Source organism: Pelobates fuscus, chromosome 8 (assembly GCF_036172605.1).
Source record: "Pelobates fuscus isolate aPelFus1 chromosome 8, aPelFus1.pri, whole genome shotgun sequence".
NCBI classification, from domain to species: Eukaryota; Metazoa; Chordata; class Amphibia; order Anura; family Pelobatidae; genus Pelobates; species Pelobates fuscus.
This window is the reverse complement of record NC_086324.1, coordinates 155702564-155719004: the sequence shown is the minus strand read 5'-3', so window position 1 is coordinate 155719004 and position 16441 is coordinate 155702564. Positions and strand designations below refer to the sequence as shown.

Sequence of the window (16441 nt, the reverse complement as noted above, 5' to 3'; positions counted from 1 at the left end):
TACCTGCATTGGAAGAGAGCTAGGTAAACCTTTAAAGTCTTTGAAACCGGTTAGGAAATTAATATTTTAATGTAAAACAGACACTTCTTGAGACAGAAATATTTTTGAAATCCATCTCATAGGACTAATAATTATTACTGCAATTCACCTTTTAATTACACTATTCATAAACAAGGCATCAAGACGGCATCTGTGCAGGATTGCCATGTGAGAATCTCTAATCCAACTCCAAGTGACCCACAGCTCAGAGCATGGCAGACGTGAGTTGTTAGTGGTTTTTTCTATACTATTCCTTATCAATGTTGTTCATACTGTATTTTAAAAACACACAAATAAAGTTACTTTTTAAAACTACAGTGACAGCATGAAAATGTGATCTGCTGCAAGTTTCTTACTTTGCTTATTAGCTTGAATTAAATATTTTTTTATAAATAAAGCTGTACTCTAATGGAACAGTCTTTCTGAAAAGGCAAAGAGTACATCTCATGTTTATTTCCTATAGAAAAGCATTGGATTGGCTGAGATTGTCAATTCTGATGATCTCAGCCACACAGGGCGGGGTCAAAGCCACCCTGGCCAATCAGCATCTCCTCATAGAGATGCATTGAACCAATGCATCCCTATGAGGAAAGTTCAGCATCTCCTGGGAGAGCGTGGAGACGCTGAATGTCAGTGACCCAGTAAGCACCTGTAGTGGCCGCCTGATGTGTGGCCAGTGGAGGTGTCTCTAGGGAGCACTGTCTCAAAAAAGCCAGCAGGGACTGACGATACTCACCAAAACGACATTAAGCTGTAGTTGTTCTGCTGACTATAGTGTCCCCTTAATCTATTTACATAGCAAAAGTAACTCCCTCCGTTATCTTGTAAATATAATTGAAAGTTTAGTTTACATATTTGAGCATTTTCAGACAGTTATTTTAACCGTGTTTCTGAATTACAAAATCGGACATGACATTTTTTTTTTTTTTTTACTTGATCCATGCAAAAATACATTTACATAACATTCGATAAATCCATATGAGCGGTCCCTTGGAAGATCATAGAACAGTCAGGCCCTCTTTGATTCACTTACCTATTCGTAAAAGAGAAAAATTGAGGAGGAAGCTGAAGGGATTGGAAAAATACTACGAACTTCTCAAAGATATTCTTAGGGAAATCAGATAAAACCAATAGCCTTTGGAGAATGGATACAGTCCTGAAAAGAGATGATAATCATAGCTCCAGAGCCGCCATGTCAAGATATACAGTCAATTATCGAAAAATTTACCAACATGACCGGTACATTTGGTTGTAGAAAACATAACACTTCCCCACATTCCACTGACCACACAACACTTTTCAATTCCCCATCTCTGTTGGAAATCCATTTAATTTCAGAACAAATAGAACTAGGATTAGAGGAGATTGGTGTGTGTATAAAATCTGTATACACTATTCAGGGTAAAGACAAAAACGTGAGACTAATGTTTAAATGTTAGATGATAACGGCCCAAAGGAAAAGGGTTATATGCCTACTAACCACTTCATTTTAGGAGTGTAATTACCTTGGAAACACTACAATAGTATCCTATGTTCTGTTTTTGTATTTATATTTGTAGATATCTTGGTGTTTTGTATTATATTTGCATTAAATGTAAACTTAAATTGAATTATTTTGAGATTGCAATCATATGTGGTCTCTCTTGAACAGACACGTTAGATACTAAAGTTAGCAAACGAAATTTCAATCAGGTCATGACAGAGCCGGTTTTAATGTGACAAGTATCATCTTGCATAATAAGATATTTCAAACTATAAAGTGCAAATGTATAGATCAAAAGCATCTTTACACTGTGACAACACAGCATTTTTCATAACATCCACGCACGGATAGTCCATTTAAAGGGTGCTCTCTAGAGGAGCAGAATCTATGACTGTACCTTGTCATTAAAAGGACTGTAGCCTGTTTTAGATTTGCACTGGGTTCTTTATATGTGAAAGCACTGCAAGAAAAACAAACAAAATACATTATGATTTACAGATTGTATCGACAAGTATCCCAGAAATGTAAAAGTAATAAAGCAGGTAAAATAGGGGGTGCAACACCTTTCTAGAAAGAAATCCTTACATGGGGCCCCTGCCATATGATGTTTGTGATTGAATAATTACAGTGATCTGCTCTGTGTCTCCTCCTTCTACACCCCCCTTCTGTCTGTGTGTCTCTCTCACACCACCCCTTTTGTCTCCCACACCCCACATTTCGCTTTTCAGACGATTTCCAACCTTTTGTCCTGAAGCATGGCAGGGAGCACTCATTCCCTCTGCCCAATCTCTGAAGCTAAGTTTTCATTAGCAGGCGTTATGAGAGCCATTAAGTGGTAAGACATGACATATTCTGGCCCCTTCACTAACACAGCTCCCCAAAACATGCTGCATCCTCCCACTGCTCACTCAACATGCAGCCAGAACAATTCTCCAATACCTTGCTAAATATGCAGAGTGGCAGAGACAGGCATCATGTAAACTTCATACCACATTTCTGCAGGTATCTTTCGCAATAAAGGAAACTGGTTTCAAAAAGCTTTTTAAACCAGATGGGTTGTGATCCAAAAAACAACCATGGTCAAAGAACTGTGCAGTCCATGGTTAATTAAAGGGACACTCGACAGCCCAAATACAAAATAAATTATCACTGTTTTGTAGATTTATCCCAAATGAAAACTTGCATTCAACTCATGCATTTAATTATGCATTTTTTTCATTTTGGGATATATGTAAAATCAGCTTGTAAAACCTGCAGTTCTCGTCTGCTGCCTTTGCAAGCCCTCCCCTTCTAACCCAGCCCAGACGTTGTGTGGCTGTCCAATCACAGACTTTCCAATGCAGCTCAATGAGGCAAGGCAGGTGCTCTCTTCACACAAAGCTTTCCAGTAAGCTAAAGTCATTTAGTGGTCTGTAGTGACCCTTTAAGTCCAGATTTCATACTCACCTAGGTGCTGCCTTATGAAAGGTTAACGCTTTGGCTACACCCAGCAGCATCACTGCGGCCTTCTTTGGACTTTTAGTTTCTGCTTTGTTTAAATATTCTGTCACCAATTTGAATACGGAGGTATAACTGGGGAGAGGGAGAGATTTTGTTAAATAATCCGAAAAACAAAATCAAACAAAACAGAAACCAATATTAGTGTGATATTAAAAAGAAGGAAAGAAGAACATGTCAGTAGAAGCAGTAGGGTGTCCTGATCAGAATGACGCAAATAAATGAGAGAAATGCAGGCAACTTTCTAATCATTGAAGCCGTGCAAATAGGAACAGGGCATGGCAGGGAGAACGCTTCAAGAATAGTGGAGAAACTGAGAAAAGGTTTAAGATAAGATGGTTTTAGTTCCACTTAAAGAAAACACAAAGCAAAAAAGTTGCATGCACCAATATTACCTGTAGAAGTGGATTTGGGAGTGATTAACTAGGCATACATTGCATTTGTTCACAGACTTTATGCAGTGACACTGACACATGCATGCATAAAGGTCATCGCGGGGCACTAATGTGCCTTCCAAATACTTGTTGTATGCCACAGAGAGTTCGCTGATGAAGTTCTGCAACAGGTTCCCTAAGGCAAACAGAAGATCATTTGGAAGATAAAGTAGAGGCAGGTCAATATACTGAAACATGTTTTATCATGCAAACAGGCCCTATGCGTTTCCAGCTCAATAAAGACAGGAATGGAAAGGTCATTGTGATCAAATAAAAAAAAAAACCACTGTCAATGCACTTATTGGAGTAGTACAGCAAAGGGGAAAAATGTACAAATATCCAGCACTTTCATTTTGAGGGAACATCAGCACCATCATGATGCATCAGACACAATTATGCCAGCTGGCACGTTGGCAGAGAAATCCATGCACAATCAGACCTCCTTTGAAAGTAAAGAGTATAACTGCTCTGTAAACGGTACGCAGCTTCACTGCCTGCTGTTATCTGTTTAAACACAACCAGATTCACTGTTTAGTAAACTGGGCAGTGAGATACGATTGACAGAACCACGGTCCGTGGCTGGTGTCTCTCCCCAGGGAGCAGTGAGAGCACAGTGCAAGTTGCACTTTAGGAGGGTGGACGCCCAATTTGGATAGAACGGATATCAGGCAACTGGTACAGGAATGAGAGTGGGTGCAGAGTACTTTTTCTTCGAATAATCCTTTAAGGTATATACATAAAATCATCAAGAACAAACATTTGACACATACCTCCTTCTCGAAGCTCTGAGTCAATCTCTGTGAGGTCCAGCTTAAATATAGTAAGCACCCCAGCCAAAGCAGTGTCTCTCTGCTCTTTCCAGTATTTACTCTTGTTATGCGCATTACAGTGACAGATGGAGAATTTTGTCCAGTTTTGACACTGTTTTGAGGCAAGAAAGAAAAATGTATGCACCTTAGAATCAATCTGCTATCAGATATCAGCTTATGTTTCCCTTTTAAAAGAGAACAGAAACAAACACCTCTGCCTCCTATACCAGCAGGCTTTTATTCTCGCTTTCAATGCATATTTCATCTCGTCAATGGCAAAAAAATGACATCACTATCCTGTAATATGTTCTATACGTATCTCCACTTTTCAGCACGTTTTACAACGCCCACAAGGATCGCCCCGAACACACCAAGTGTTAACCACAGTAAAAGCAGAAGTCACAGCTTTTTTAAAAAACATTCAAGACATTACCTCCGAGGAAAGCTTATCGCAGAGGTAGCAGTAGCATTCAGGGCAGGAATTTGCGTTCCTGTCCAGCGGGACTTGAGTTTCTTGTTCAGAGCGCCTAGGACACAGGAATATTGGAATTTATACTTCATTACGCACTGTGTTACTCGTCACTATGGCCCATCTCATGTAACATGCTTACACGAAAGGGTGCGTCGGACAGTCATATCTTGCGTGAGGCATTACATGTGCTTGCTTGCTGAAAGTAATGGCCAGCTCCTCATCCAGTACCTCCTCGGCTGTCTTCTCACAGACAAAAGACTTTTCTACAAAGACAATTACATCAAATTATTATTTTTTTTAAATAGCATGTTCACCTATATATTTGTAGACGATTCAGCTAATTTGTCCCTTCAGGCATTCCATGTAAGAAGTGCATTAGGGAGAGCAAAACGTGCTTGAATTTACTACTTGCGTAATGGAGTACTTTCAGAGCCAGGTAAGTGTCAAATCATTTGTAAACTCCTCCCATTAAACCCATTGCCGGGTTTATGGAGAAACAGAATGAAGAAAAATCTACTCCTACTATTCCTTTTGCATGTATTGAAGGGTCTCCCTAGATGTGGCACCCAGTATTGCCCACTATTCTTAGAGGGGCATCAGCTATACACGACAGATTTATAATCCATATACAGGGGACCTGCCTGGCATTTTGTTATGGGACTGCACATTGAGACTCATCTCAAAGGTCTCCAGTGGCAGCACTGACACCCATACTATAGGTAGGTTTGCCACCATTGGTATAGCTGGTCCCCTCTGTAAAGTGAGCTGATACGGTATACATACTGTGCACAGGGACAGTTATTAAGATTTTGGCCATTTCTGATGGGCTTTTTAACCTTTTTAAAATGACATTAGGTCAGTGAGCAATAAGTATGTAATAAAGAAATGCGGAGTCCCAGATTGTAGGACTAGCACTAAAAGCTGTATGATGGCGCATGGGTTAATCAACTCAGAAACACAAGGAAGCATTTTACAGTCCGTTTCTTAAAGCTACTGAGTCATTTGAGTTTTTCAAACAGAATCCTTATGACCATAAATACAGTTTAAAACAGCTTTTGAATGCCACATCTTGTCACGAGCACAAAAGAGCGCCGATGATCCAGACACTCGCAGATTAAGCTGAACTGAAAAGTGGTAGCACCAAGGAGGGAAATTATTTAGACAAGGGTTACCTCCTGTTACCATGCAAGTGTACATGTTACATGGCAACAGTACCACTTTATGCTGGCGAACTTGAGAAGCACTGGCTCCTTGCACAGCACTCACTGTCCCCAATGTCTACAAGGAGCATTGGATTGTACCTGCCATGGAGGAAGCAACGCCGCCTCTTTGATGGCACAGGAAGTGGAGAGGCCATCGGTGCCTTTTTTTGTATATGGAGCTGGTGCCCATCACCCCCTAATGTGATCCCTAATGTTGGTGGTATTCCAGAGTATAAGGGGTACAGTGCCTTTTTCTTTTTTTGGTTGTGCACGGGTAACAAAACATCATGCGATGCCACAACAGCATATTTAAGTACAGTGATACCACATTAAGTCACGTAGATGGCATGGAAGTAGCGGCATATTTTTAAGGAGTAGATGTTAGAAACAGGCGTTTTTAGCTATGTCAGTGGGTTGTCAACATTAATACATAAAACTTAACAGGCACTCGCTGGCATTTTGCTTAGATGCAGGTACATGTTTAAGAAACAAATAAAATAAATTAACTAAATCTCAGCATGTATGCCACAAGGACGAGTGTTGGTTATCTAGAGTAAACAGTAGCATGTCACATTGCAGAAGGGCACTTCTACACTAGTGGAACCAGTTGGAGAATCAAGGCTAGGTGTGGGGGAAATCGGAGCTACCAACTAAAAGTACTAACTGCCATGCTTATGAGAGTGTGCGAGTGGGTTAGTTCATGCTGACAATTATAGTGAAACCAGGCTGAATATGCCACTGGGACTGACCTTGTGTAGAAGGGTATATTTCACGCTAATACATGAATTTTTATATTTTATTTTTTTAAAGTAACAGAAGACACTCACCTTCAGCATCTTCTATCAACAGCACAGAATTCCCAAGGCCGAGTGTAACTTCCCCTTCATCATCACTGATTATAATCACACTCTCTTCAGGTTTGGCAGCCTCGATGGATGTGTTTCCCTTGCATAAAACCTCTGCTCCTGACCTCATGGTGATTTAAAAAAATGGCTGAATGGAAAAAGAGAAAGATCAGGCTGGAGTGAGGAGTTTGTCTTGGAAATAGATTATAGGCAAGTTTAAAAGTGATTTTTATAAAAATATAAAAAAATAAATTTAAAAGAGAGCAGTAACACGTTGACGTTCAAATTATATACACACCAACAAACAGAAAAATAAAAAAAAATAAACAGAGAAGCACTAATACTCACTGTTCTAGCGAAGTACCAGAATTTCTGTCCGAAGACAGCTTTCAGTAAGAAAATGGAAATCCACTGTAAATGTGGTTTCACTCTCAAAATGGATTACAACTTTTTTTGGTTTCATCAGATATTAAATACACGTTTCAGCTTATTTCCGAGGCAGGCTCTTAAAGATTCCCTTTAAGGGAGCACTATAGTGCCAGGAAAACAAACTCGTATTCCTGGCACTATGTAATCCTTAGGTCCCCCCCACCCTCATGCCCCCCCTCCCGCTGAGCTGAAGGGGTTAAAACCCTTTCAGCCACTTACCAAGAGCTGCACGCGCATTAAAACCGTCCATAGGAAAGCATTACTCAATGCTTTCCTATGGACGTCAATGTCTTCTCAATGTGTTTTTCACAGTGAGAATCGCGGCAGCGTCCTCTAGTGGCTGTCAGTGAGACAGCCACTAGAGGCTGGATTAACCCTAGTGTAAACATAGCAGTATCTCTGAAACAGCTATGTTTACAGCTGCAGGGTGAACCCTAGATGGACCTGGCACCCAGACCACTTCATTGAGCTGAAATGGTCTGGGTGCCTATAGTGGTCCTTTAATAATATTTTGATAATGAAACAATGAATAAAACCACATTGATTGACAATATTTTACCAGAAACAATGAGTGACACCCAGTGGGAACGACATTCCCCATAAAACCCTGACAGCTGGCCACCTTATCTGCTTACCCCAAATGAGACAGGGCAATAAGTTGGGCGATTGCCCGAGGCCCCAAACGATCAAGGCAGCTGCACAATTATCACAATGTTAAACAGATTCACCAACTGCCGCAGAGTTTTATATCAGGGAGAGGACTCTCTTCAGCCTCCATTTTCCCGGCGAATGAAGCGTGGCAGTTGGTGCATGTGCCTCTTTAAGCCTCATTCAATCTCATTCTCCTCTCACACCTCTCTCATATTAATTGAAATAGAGACTCCTTGCTTCCTTCAAATTTAACAGAGCAGAAGACTAAAAATGGGTGGGCATTAAAAAAAGACCTTTTTATTTTTTTATATTCTTTATTTTTATTGTGCTTTGAGTGTAAAACATACAGGCTCGTGGTGCCCCAACAGCAGTCCTCGAGCTAATTTTCAGGCAAAACAGTTGGTGCATTAAGATTTTCGGCACATTTTTTTTTTTATACGTTAGAGTAATGCTGAGTAAATCAGTAGATTAGTTATTGCAAATGGCATTAGCAAGAGGTGTGTTTACAAGAGATAAATTGTCATGACTGACATGGATTAGTAACATGCTGATTTAAACATCTTCATAACAGGCTGATATGTCTACCTATACATAGGTATTAATCTGACGAATAGCTGGAGCACTCCTAGCCATTAAGGCTCTAGGTTAGTGGTCTCCAAGGTATGTGTGTTAAGCTATCTGTGGTAACCCGGTATTAAGGCTATACTTGGAGAGGCTCTGCATGAAATCACTTGGGTCCTAGTGGCTCCCCCCCCCCCCCCCCCCCTGTTGCCCCCGGCGTGAACAGTGTTGAGTGCCAAGTTAACTTGCAAGTGCCCAGCGTTAATAGGATGTTGGGCATAAGGGTTAGAAAGTGACAGTGGGCTGGCTTTGCACGTAGTGTGTAATTAGCAGACTGATGTAGTGCGTAAAAGGAAGAACAAAAACAATTAATGCAACATATATAAAAGCAGGGAACACTTTGTACTTTCGCTGTAAACAGAGTCCTCTGCTGTCTGTGATTAGGTATGTCCACAGTGTAGTTAAGGTCAATAAGTGTCCCAGTGGAACCCGAAGTAGGCGTTGGGCTCCGGTAGCTGGTTTAAGGTAGTCATCTAGCCGACTCCAGATCTCAGGGCCTGCAGCCTGGTCGCAGCGATCCGCTTGGAGGTATGGTGTAGCCAGTCACTTCGTACGATGCTGGCAGTCTTTGCGACGGCGAGATCAGAGCCCCGTTCCGGCAAGGTGGACCTACTAACGTGCGGGTGTCTGTGTGAGGTGATGTATTGCAGGTTGTGGTGTCGCCTAAGGGGTATGCCAGAGTGAGGGTCCTCCTCTGGATGGTGTCGGCAGGGGAGTTGCGGTTTGGTCTGCTCGGGACCCTTCAGTTGTGTCCGGTCTTTGTTTGACACAGTGTGCCACTGCTGCAGGGTCGCCTTGTCGTGTCTCTCCGGTAGGTTTAATTTCGCCGGGTACTGGTTTTGATGGGTCGCCGCCATTGGCAGTGTTAGTCGCTTGGGCTTACGGGCTCTTCGGTTTTGCCGTCCACTGTGCCGTTTATGGGCTTTGTTTGCCTTAGGAGGTGTGCACTCAAGTTGAGGGTTCACTGGCAACATTGTGGCAGGTGTGTGCGCTTTGGCCTGTTGCTCCTTGATTTCCATTGTCCTCCAAAACCTGGCGAATAGCTCATCCAGCTTGGCCTCGAGGTCAGGTTTCTCCTTGCCTCGAGCACACGTGGCGGCGGCCATTTTGCCTGGTTGCGCTGCTTCTCGCTGCTCGACGGGTTCCACCCCTGGGGCCCTGGTAGAAAGGTTGCCCCTCAGGGCTGGACCGGGATGACCCCCGCCGGTCCAGGGGGGGGAAGCAGGGCATCGGTGGGTCTGTACCTCCAATGTTTGGGTGGGGAGAGTGGCCGCCTCTCCCCGATCCCGCGATGTGTAGGCCGCAGCTATCCACCATGGCCTCCCGATCTCCCATACGTCCGGTTCTGATATCAGGATTATTACCGGGTCACCCCTGATGTAGGCAGTGCACCCCGGTTTACTTATTTTCTCGAGTTTGGCAAATATCTGTAGGAAATCGGCAAGTAAAGCAGGAGCCCAGCATTCACGCGTCTGCTCAGCTTGCTGGCTTGGCCCCGCCCCCCTGAAAAAACAGACCTTTTTACTCACCGTAAAATCTTTATTTCTAAATATGGCGGCAGTACGTATGGGTTGTGTTTCCTAATTGGGACAAGCATCTGCAAGATAGGTAATTAAGCAAAGTCCCTCCCCTTTATCCTATAAAGGGCTTCCCACGGCAAACCCACCTCAGTCGTAGCAAGAATACACACCTAACCACACACTGTAAGCAAAGTTGTATTTTAGAGGGAGGGAGATTTGTACTGCCACCATATTAAGAAAAAAAAAAGAATTTACATGATATAGCAAGATTCCCAATCGGGTGGGCCTTATGCCTAAACAGCTTGAAGTACCTACACCCTAACGCAATTTTAGAGGCAGAGAGTACATCTAGTCTGAAAATGCCCGAAGCTTTAGCATATTAAAAGGAACAGCCCCCAAAGTAAAAGGGGACCTGACAGACTGAAGAAAGATCCCAGGAGGCAAACAGAACTTCCTGGGTGGCCTAAGAAACCCATTGCTTTAAAGAAACTTCTAACCAGTATATACGAAGACCAATTCCTTCTCAAAAAGAACTCAAGGAATACAATTTGGTCTTAAGGTGGAAATGCCCAACCTGTGGAAAACTCCTGCAGGAAGTGTATATTTGAATCAACCAGACAAATGAACTAGAAGACAATGACGTTCCTTACAACAATGTAGAAACTCTACCCAAATCCTCATGTAAAGGTTAGAGGCGGAACTACTATAAAATTATACACAACAAGTTGACTCTGACTCATGAAGACTCAGGAGATGAAGGATCCACCATGCAGTTGTCCTACCGTCAAAAAGAACCTATTCAATACTTCCAGCATGATATCCTGTCTTCTAAAAGTGTTTTCGAGATTGGAAGATCCCCAAACTTGAAAGTCATCTCCACCAAGGCCGAAAACTGGCCAGTGTTTGGCCAGTACGGAAAGATTGGCAGAACCACTGCTCTGTCCGTTCACCTCTTTTGAAAAAGTCTTGGGAACAGTCTATAGGAGAAGAAATGTAGTGTGTGTATATAATGCAGAGTGTGTGTTTGTGTAGTGTGTGCATATAATGCAGAGTGTGTATATAATGCAGAGTGTGTATATAATGCAGAGTGTGTATATAATGCAGAGTGTGTATATAATGCAGAGTGTGTGTTTGTGTGTGTATATAATGCAGAGTGTGTGTTTGTGTATATAATGCAGAGTGTGTGTTTGTGTGTGTATATAATGCAGAGTGTGTGTGTGTATATAATGCAGAGTGTGTGTGTGTATATAATGCAGAGTGTGTGTGTGTATATAATGCAGAGTGTGTGTGTATATATAATGCAGAGTGTGTGTGTGTGTATATATAATGCAGAGTGTGTGTGTGTGTATATATAATGCAGAGTGTGTGTGTGTGTATATAATGCAGAGTGTGTGTTTGTGTATATAATGCAGAGTGTGTGTTTGTGTATATAATGCAGAGTGTGTGTTTGTGTATATAATGCAGAGTGTGTGTTTGTGTATATAATGCAGAGTGTGTGTTTGTGTATATAATGCAGAGTGTGTGTTTGTGTATATAATGCAGAGTGTGTGTTTGTGTATATAATGCAGAGTGTGTGTTTGTGTATATAATGCAGAGTGTGTGTTTGTGTATATAATGCAGAGTGTGTGTTTGTGTATATAATGCAGAGTGTGTGTTTGTGTATATAATGCAGAGTGTGTGTTTGTGTATATAATGCAGAGTGTGTGTTTGTGTATATAATGCAGAGTGTGTGTTTGTGTATATAATGCAGAGTGTGTGTTTGTGTATATAATGCAGAGTGTGTGTTTGTGTATATAATGCAGAGTGTGTGTTTGTGTATATAATGCAGAGTGTGTGTTTGTGTATATAATGCAGAGTGTGTGTTTGTGTATATAATGCAGAGTGTGTGTTTGTGTATATAATGCAGAGTGTGTGTTTGTGTATATAATGCAGAGTGTGTGTTTGTGTATATAATGCAGAGTGTGTGTTTGTGTATATAATGCAGAGTGTGTGTTTGTGTATATAATGCAGAGTGTGTGTTTGTGTATATAATGCAGAGTGTGTGTGTGTATATATAATGCAGAGTGTGTGTTTGTGTATATAATGCAGAGTGTGTGTTTGTGTATATAATGCAGAGTGTGTGTTTGTGTATATAATGCAGAGTGTGTGTTTGTGTATATAATGCAGAGTGTGTTTGTGTAGTATGTGTATATAATGCAGAGTGCGTGTTTGTGTAGTGTGTGTATATAATGCAGAGTGTGTGTTTGTGTATATAATGCAGTTTGTGTGTTTGTGTAGTTTGTGTGTATAATGCAGTTTGTGTGTTTGTGTAGTATGTGTATATAATGCAGAGTGCGTGTTTGTGTAGTGTGTGTGTATATAATGCAGAGTGTGTGTTTGTGTATATAATGCAGTTTGTGTAGTTTGTGTGTATAATGCAGTTTGTGTAGTTTGTGTGTATAATGCAGTTTGTGTGTTTGTGTAGTTTGTGTGTATAATGCAGTTTGTGTGTTTGTGTAGTATGTATATAATGCAGAGTGTGTTTGTGTAGTGTGTATATAATGCAGAGTGTGTGTTTGTGTAGCGTTTGTGTGTATATAATGCAGAGTGTGTGTGTTTCTGAAGGGATGTAATTTTTGTAAAATGTAATTTGTGTAAAATTTTAATATTTATATGTTTGTTTGTTTTTTGCCCCCCCCCTGCTTGTTACCTGGCCAGGGAGGGGGGATATGGCATTCCCTGGTGGTCTAGTGGCATGTACTGAGCAGTGGGAAGGCCCGCAGCAAGCTGTTACCTCCCAGCAGCTCCCTGTGTAAATCTCGTGGTCTGCGTGCCGTGCGGAGCGTTGCCATGGTAACCAGTGGCAACGCTCTGACGGCCGCAGGACTCGCGAGATTTACACCGGGAGCTGATGGAGCGGTAAGTTACAGCTTCCTGCGGCCCCCCCAGGACCGCCGGGCTTATGAGCCCAGTGGTCCTGGGAGGTATTATCGGCAATATCGGTATCTATATTGGCAGATACCGATATTGCAGGAAATACCAAATATCTGACGATAATATCGGTAAAACCGATAAATCGGTCGATACATACTGGAAGCAACTAATTTGACATTAACTCTCAATTCCCACTTTAGTGAATAAACCTTTTAATCTATGCAGCTCTTGCCACACATCCCCTGACTGTGTAACCTTGAAAAAAAAAAAAAAAAAAAAGGTTTAATTCTTAATCTGATTTAAGGCACAGTTGGTTTACTTTATATGTTCTTATCTCCTGCACAGATGTGATGTGGGGTGATGTGGTCAGGTATGCATAAACAAAGTGATTTAACTCCTAAATGGCAGATTATTGAGCAGAGAGAGACTGCAGAGGCATAAACTATACACTAAAACTGCTTCAGTAAGTTAGGATACTTAAAGTGTCCCTTTAAATAGAGACTTAATTGGGATCTCCTTTGAGGGCTGGAAACATTTTAAACTGCAAGTGATTTGATATTATTTAAGCTCTGTACAACTATTTACCATCATATTCCTGGTGGTGACTATAATACATTAATGTACTGCATCACACATGTATGTTTACAGCGAGCACTAGGGATCGACAGATTATCGGTTTTGCCGATATTATCAGCAAAACCGATAATGAATGAGTGGGCCGGCGCACCAATAAGGTGGCCGCCTTAGGGCCCAAGGGGGGCTCGAGATCAGAGTGACCAGCAGGAGGTGGTCGCATAGCACTCCCTCCTGCCAGGCACTCTGTGTAGCGGTCGATCCCTAGTGAGCACTATTGGATATTTTATTATTCTTTCATATATCTACCTGCACATTGAGATATTCGCCTCAAAAGTTACATATCCATCAGTGGGGATTTTACCACTGAAAGCAATTTTACTTAGAGCTAGCTTAAGCTCCTTAACATGTGAGTGCTACCTAATATATTACTGTTGTGAGTCCTATTTTTCTGCCAAAACAGTCTGCACTATTATGTTATTTTGTATCTCCCTACATATATTTACAAGCATCCTAACCAAGAACCAACATCCCCGAAGAATCCAGAAACAGTTGGGATTGCGATATGTGGACTGTGAATATTTGGACTTTTTAAAATATTATCTTTTTACACCTTTTGGCGCAACCTGTCTTTTTATATTTTTTGCTGTCCCCTTAATTATGCATTAGTAAAGAGAAACTGTTGGCACCCAGAGCAGCTTGCGGTCTGCCTAACCTTGCAATGTAAAATATTACCGCTGCAGAAATGGCAATGTGTTAATATGTCTAGTGGCTGTCAGAGTGAGTCACTAGAGGCACTTCCTCCGAAATAGCAAATTAAACTGCTATTTCTATCAAATCATCTTAAAGAGACCATTTGATTTACATTGCGCAGCATTTATGCCTCGCACGCGCACTAGCCACCCAATGCCTTCCTGTGGAAAAGCATTGGATTGACTGAGAACCAAGGAGGTGGGACAGCAGTGCAGAAAACAGTGTTGCGAGAGAGAAAGGGTAATTAAAAAAAATCGCCTTTCTCCTTCACCGGGATGGGTTGTAATCTAACTACTTAGCAGAGCACTATAGCGTTGGAAATACAAGTTTGTAACGGTAAATACTTTATATGTTGGTCCATGGCAGAATAACTATTTACTATTATGGTTTACACATCCACCATGTTTTCCCAGACACCTATTAAACCACAAAAAGTGACTGCACTCATGCCAAACCATTAACATGAAGTAATAATTTGATGCGCCAAACTCTGAGATGACGAATCTCTAAAAATAAGCTAAATTATTTTATAAAGAAACTTCTCATAACACAGACTTTACACAAACATGTATTCCTGACACTAGTGGTAAACTAACTACCCAGCCCCCTCTTTTTACATTAAAAAAGGTGATTTTACTCAACTTTTTCCAGCGCTGTGCAGTTCTCACAGTGACTGAGATCATCAAATTTGACAATCTCAGCCAATCCAATGCTTTCCCATAAAAAAAAAAAAAAAAAGCCTTGGGTGGCTATTGTGCGTGAGTGGCAAAACACTGAGTTGTGCCTATGAGCATCTCCTCATAGAGATGCATTGAACCCATGCAGAGTGTGGAGATACTGAACGCCAGTGCAGCACTGGACTAGGAAGCACCTCTAGTGGCAGTCATTGTGACAGCCACAAGAGGTGTTATTAGGCAGCAATGAAAACAGAGCCTTTTCTGTGAAATGGCAGAGTTTACATTAAAAAGCCTGCAGGGACAGGTTGTAGACACCAGAACAACTACAACTGGTTCTGGTGACTCAAGTGTCCCTTTAATTGGCACACGCCACCGTGACAAGGTTTCAGTCACTACTTTGGCATAACAACTTGTCCCAATGAAAATCTACATTTACATTTTATTCTCATTGCCTGGACCCTAACATTTTTTTCCTGGACACCTATAACCTCTTGTAGTATATTTTAAAGAGACACTATAGTCACCCAGACCACTTCAGCTCAATGAAGTGGTCTGGGTGCCAGGTCCCCCAGGTTTTAACCCTTCAGATGGAAACATAGCAGTTTCAGAGAAAAGCCAGCCTCTAGTGGCTGTCTTGCAAATTTTGCCTCCATCGCGCAGAGCTTCCATAGGAAAGCATTGAGAAATGCTTTTCTATGGACACTTTGAATGCGCGTGCGGGCATACGCATTCCGCTCAAGTGACGTCGGACGGGGAGGAGAGGTCACCAGCGCCAAGAGAGCCCGGCACTGGATTAAGGTAAGTGGCTGAAGGGGTTTTAACCCAACGGGACCCTGAGGGTGGGGGCACCCTTAGGGCACTATAGTGATCCTTTAAATTCATGTATCGCAGAGATTCTGCAATGATGGGTTATATGATTTCCCTCCTACAAATAAGGAATATGTATCCAGGAACACATGGCTGACCTGGCAACTATAATAACTGTACACATACCATATGGATGGCTGGATGACAGACAGACAGACACACTGACTGACTCACTGACAAACAGACTCTCTATCTCTATACATTATATACATACACAGTGTCTCAGCCTGTTATCCAGCCATCAGTATTATAAAGATATACACACACTGATAGGGTCTCACCCGTTCCCCCCGTGTAATCCCCTCCGCAGTCCGCTGCCCCTGGTCCTCCTTGGTTCCCTTGCTCAATTTTGGCGCGCCGGTCTACTTCCGCTTCCGGTGCACACTGACTTCCGCGGTCGCTCGGTTTCCATGACGACTGTTTCCCCTGGCAACCCTGGTGATGGTGGGAGATGGGAGAGCGCTGAGCTCCAATGTGGCCAGACAGTGCCAGCTGGGTTCTAGCAACCCAGCTCTGGTGGATTCAGACTCCCATGGTGCTAAGGCAGCTCAGTGCGTTGCTGCAAGGCACTGTGGGAGTTCCAGTCCATCAACAGTTGGAGTTTATATGTGAATTACCCCAAAATTAATCATGTCTAGCTTTAGATGTATGGGATA

General features: G+C 42.1%; 1 protein-coding gene across 1 annotated transcript in view; it reads right to left on the bottom strand.

Annotated features, from left to right (window-relative positions):
- Window positions 1-16150, bottom strand: part of LOC134571834 (uncharacterized) — a 31206-nt gene extending 15056 nt beyond the window's left edge. Inside the window, exons 1-9 of the mRNA XM_063430458.1 lie at window positions 16067-16150; window positions 6764-6929; window positions 4874-4997; window positions 4696-4789; window positions 4224-4374; window positions 3415-3589; window positions 2969-3094; window positions 1920-1982; window positions 1073-1195 (exon numbers count right to left, since the gene is read on the bottom strand). Coding sequence (XP_063286528.1) covers window positions 1073-1195; window positions 1920-1982; window positions 2969-3094; window positions 3415-3589; window positions 4224-4374; window positions 4696-4789; window positions 4874-4997; window positions 6764-6911 — 1004 coding nt within the window. The 5' untranslated portion in view covers window positions 6912-6929; window positions 16067-16150. The remainder of the gene's footprint in view (window positions 1-1072; window positions 1196-1919; window positions 1983-2968; window positions 3095-3414; window positions 3590-4223; window positions 4375-4695; window positions 4790-4873; window positions 4998-6763; window positions 6930-16066) is intronic.
- Between the last annotated feature and the right edge of the window lie 291 nt (window positions 16151-16441).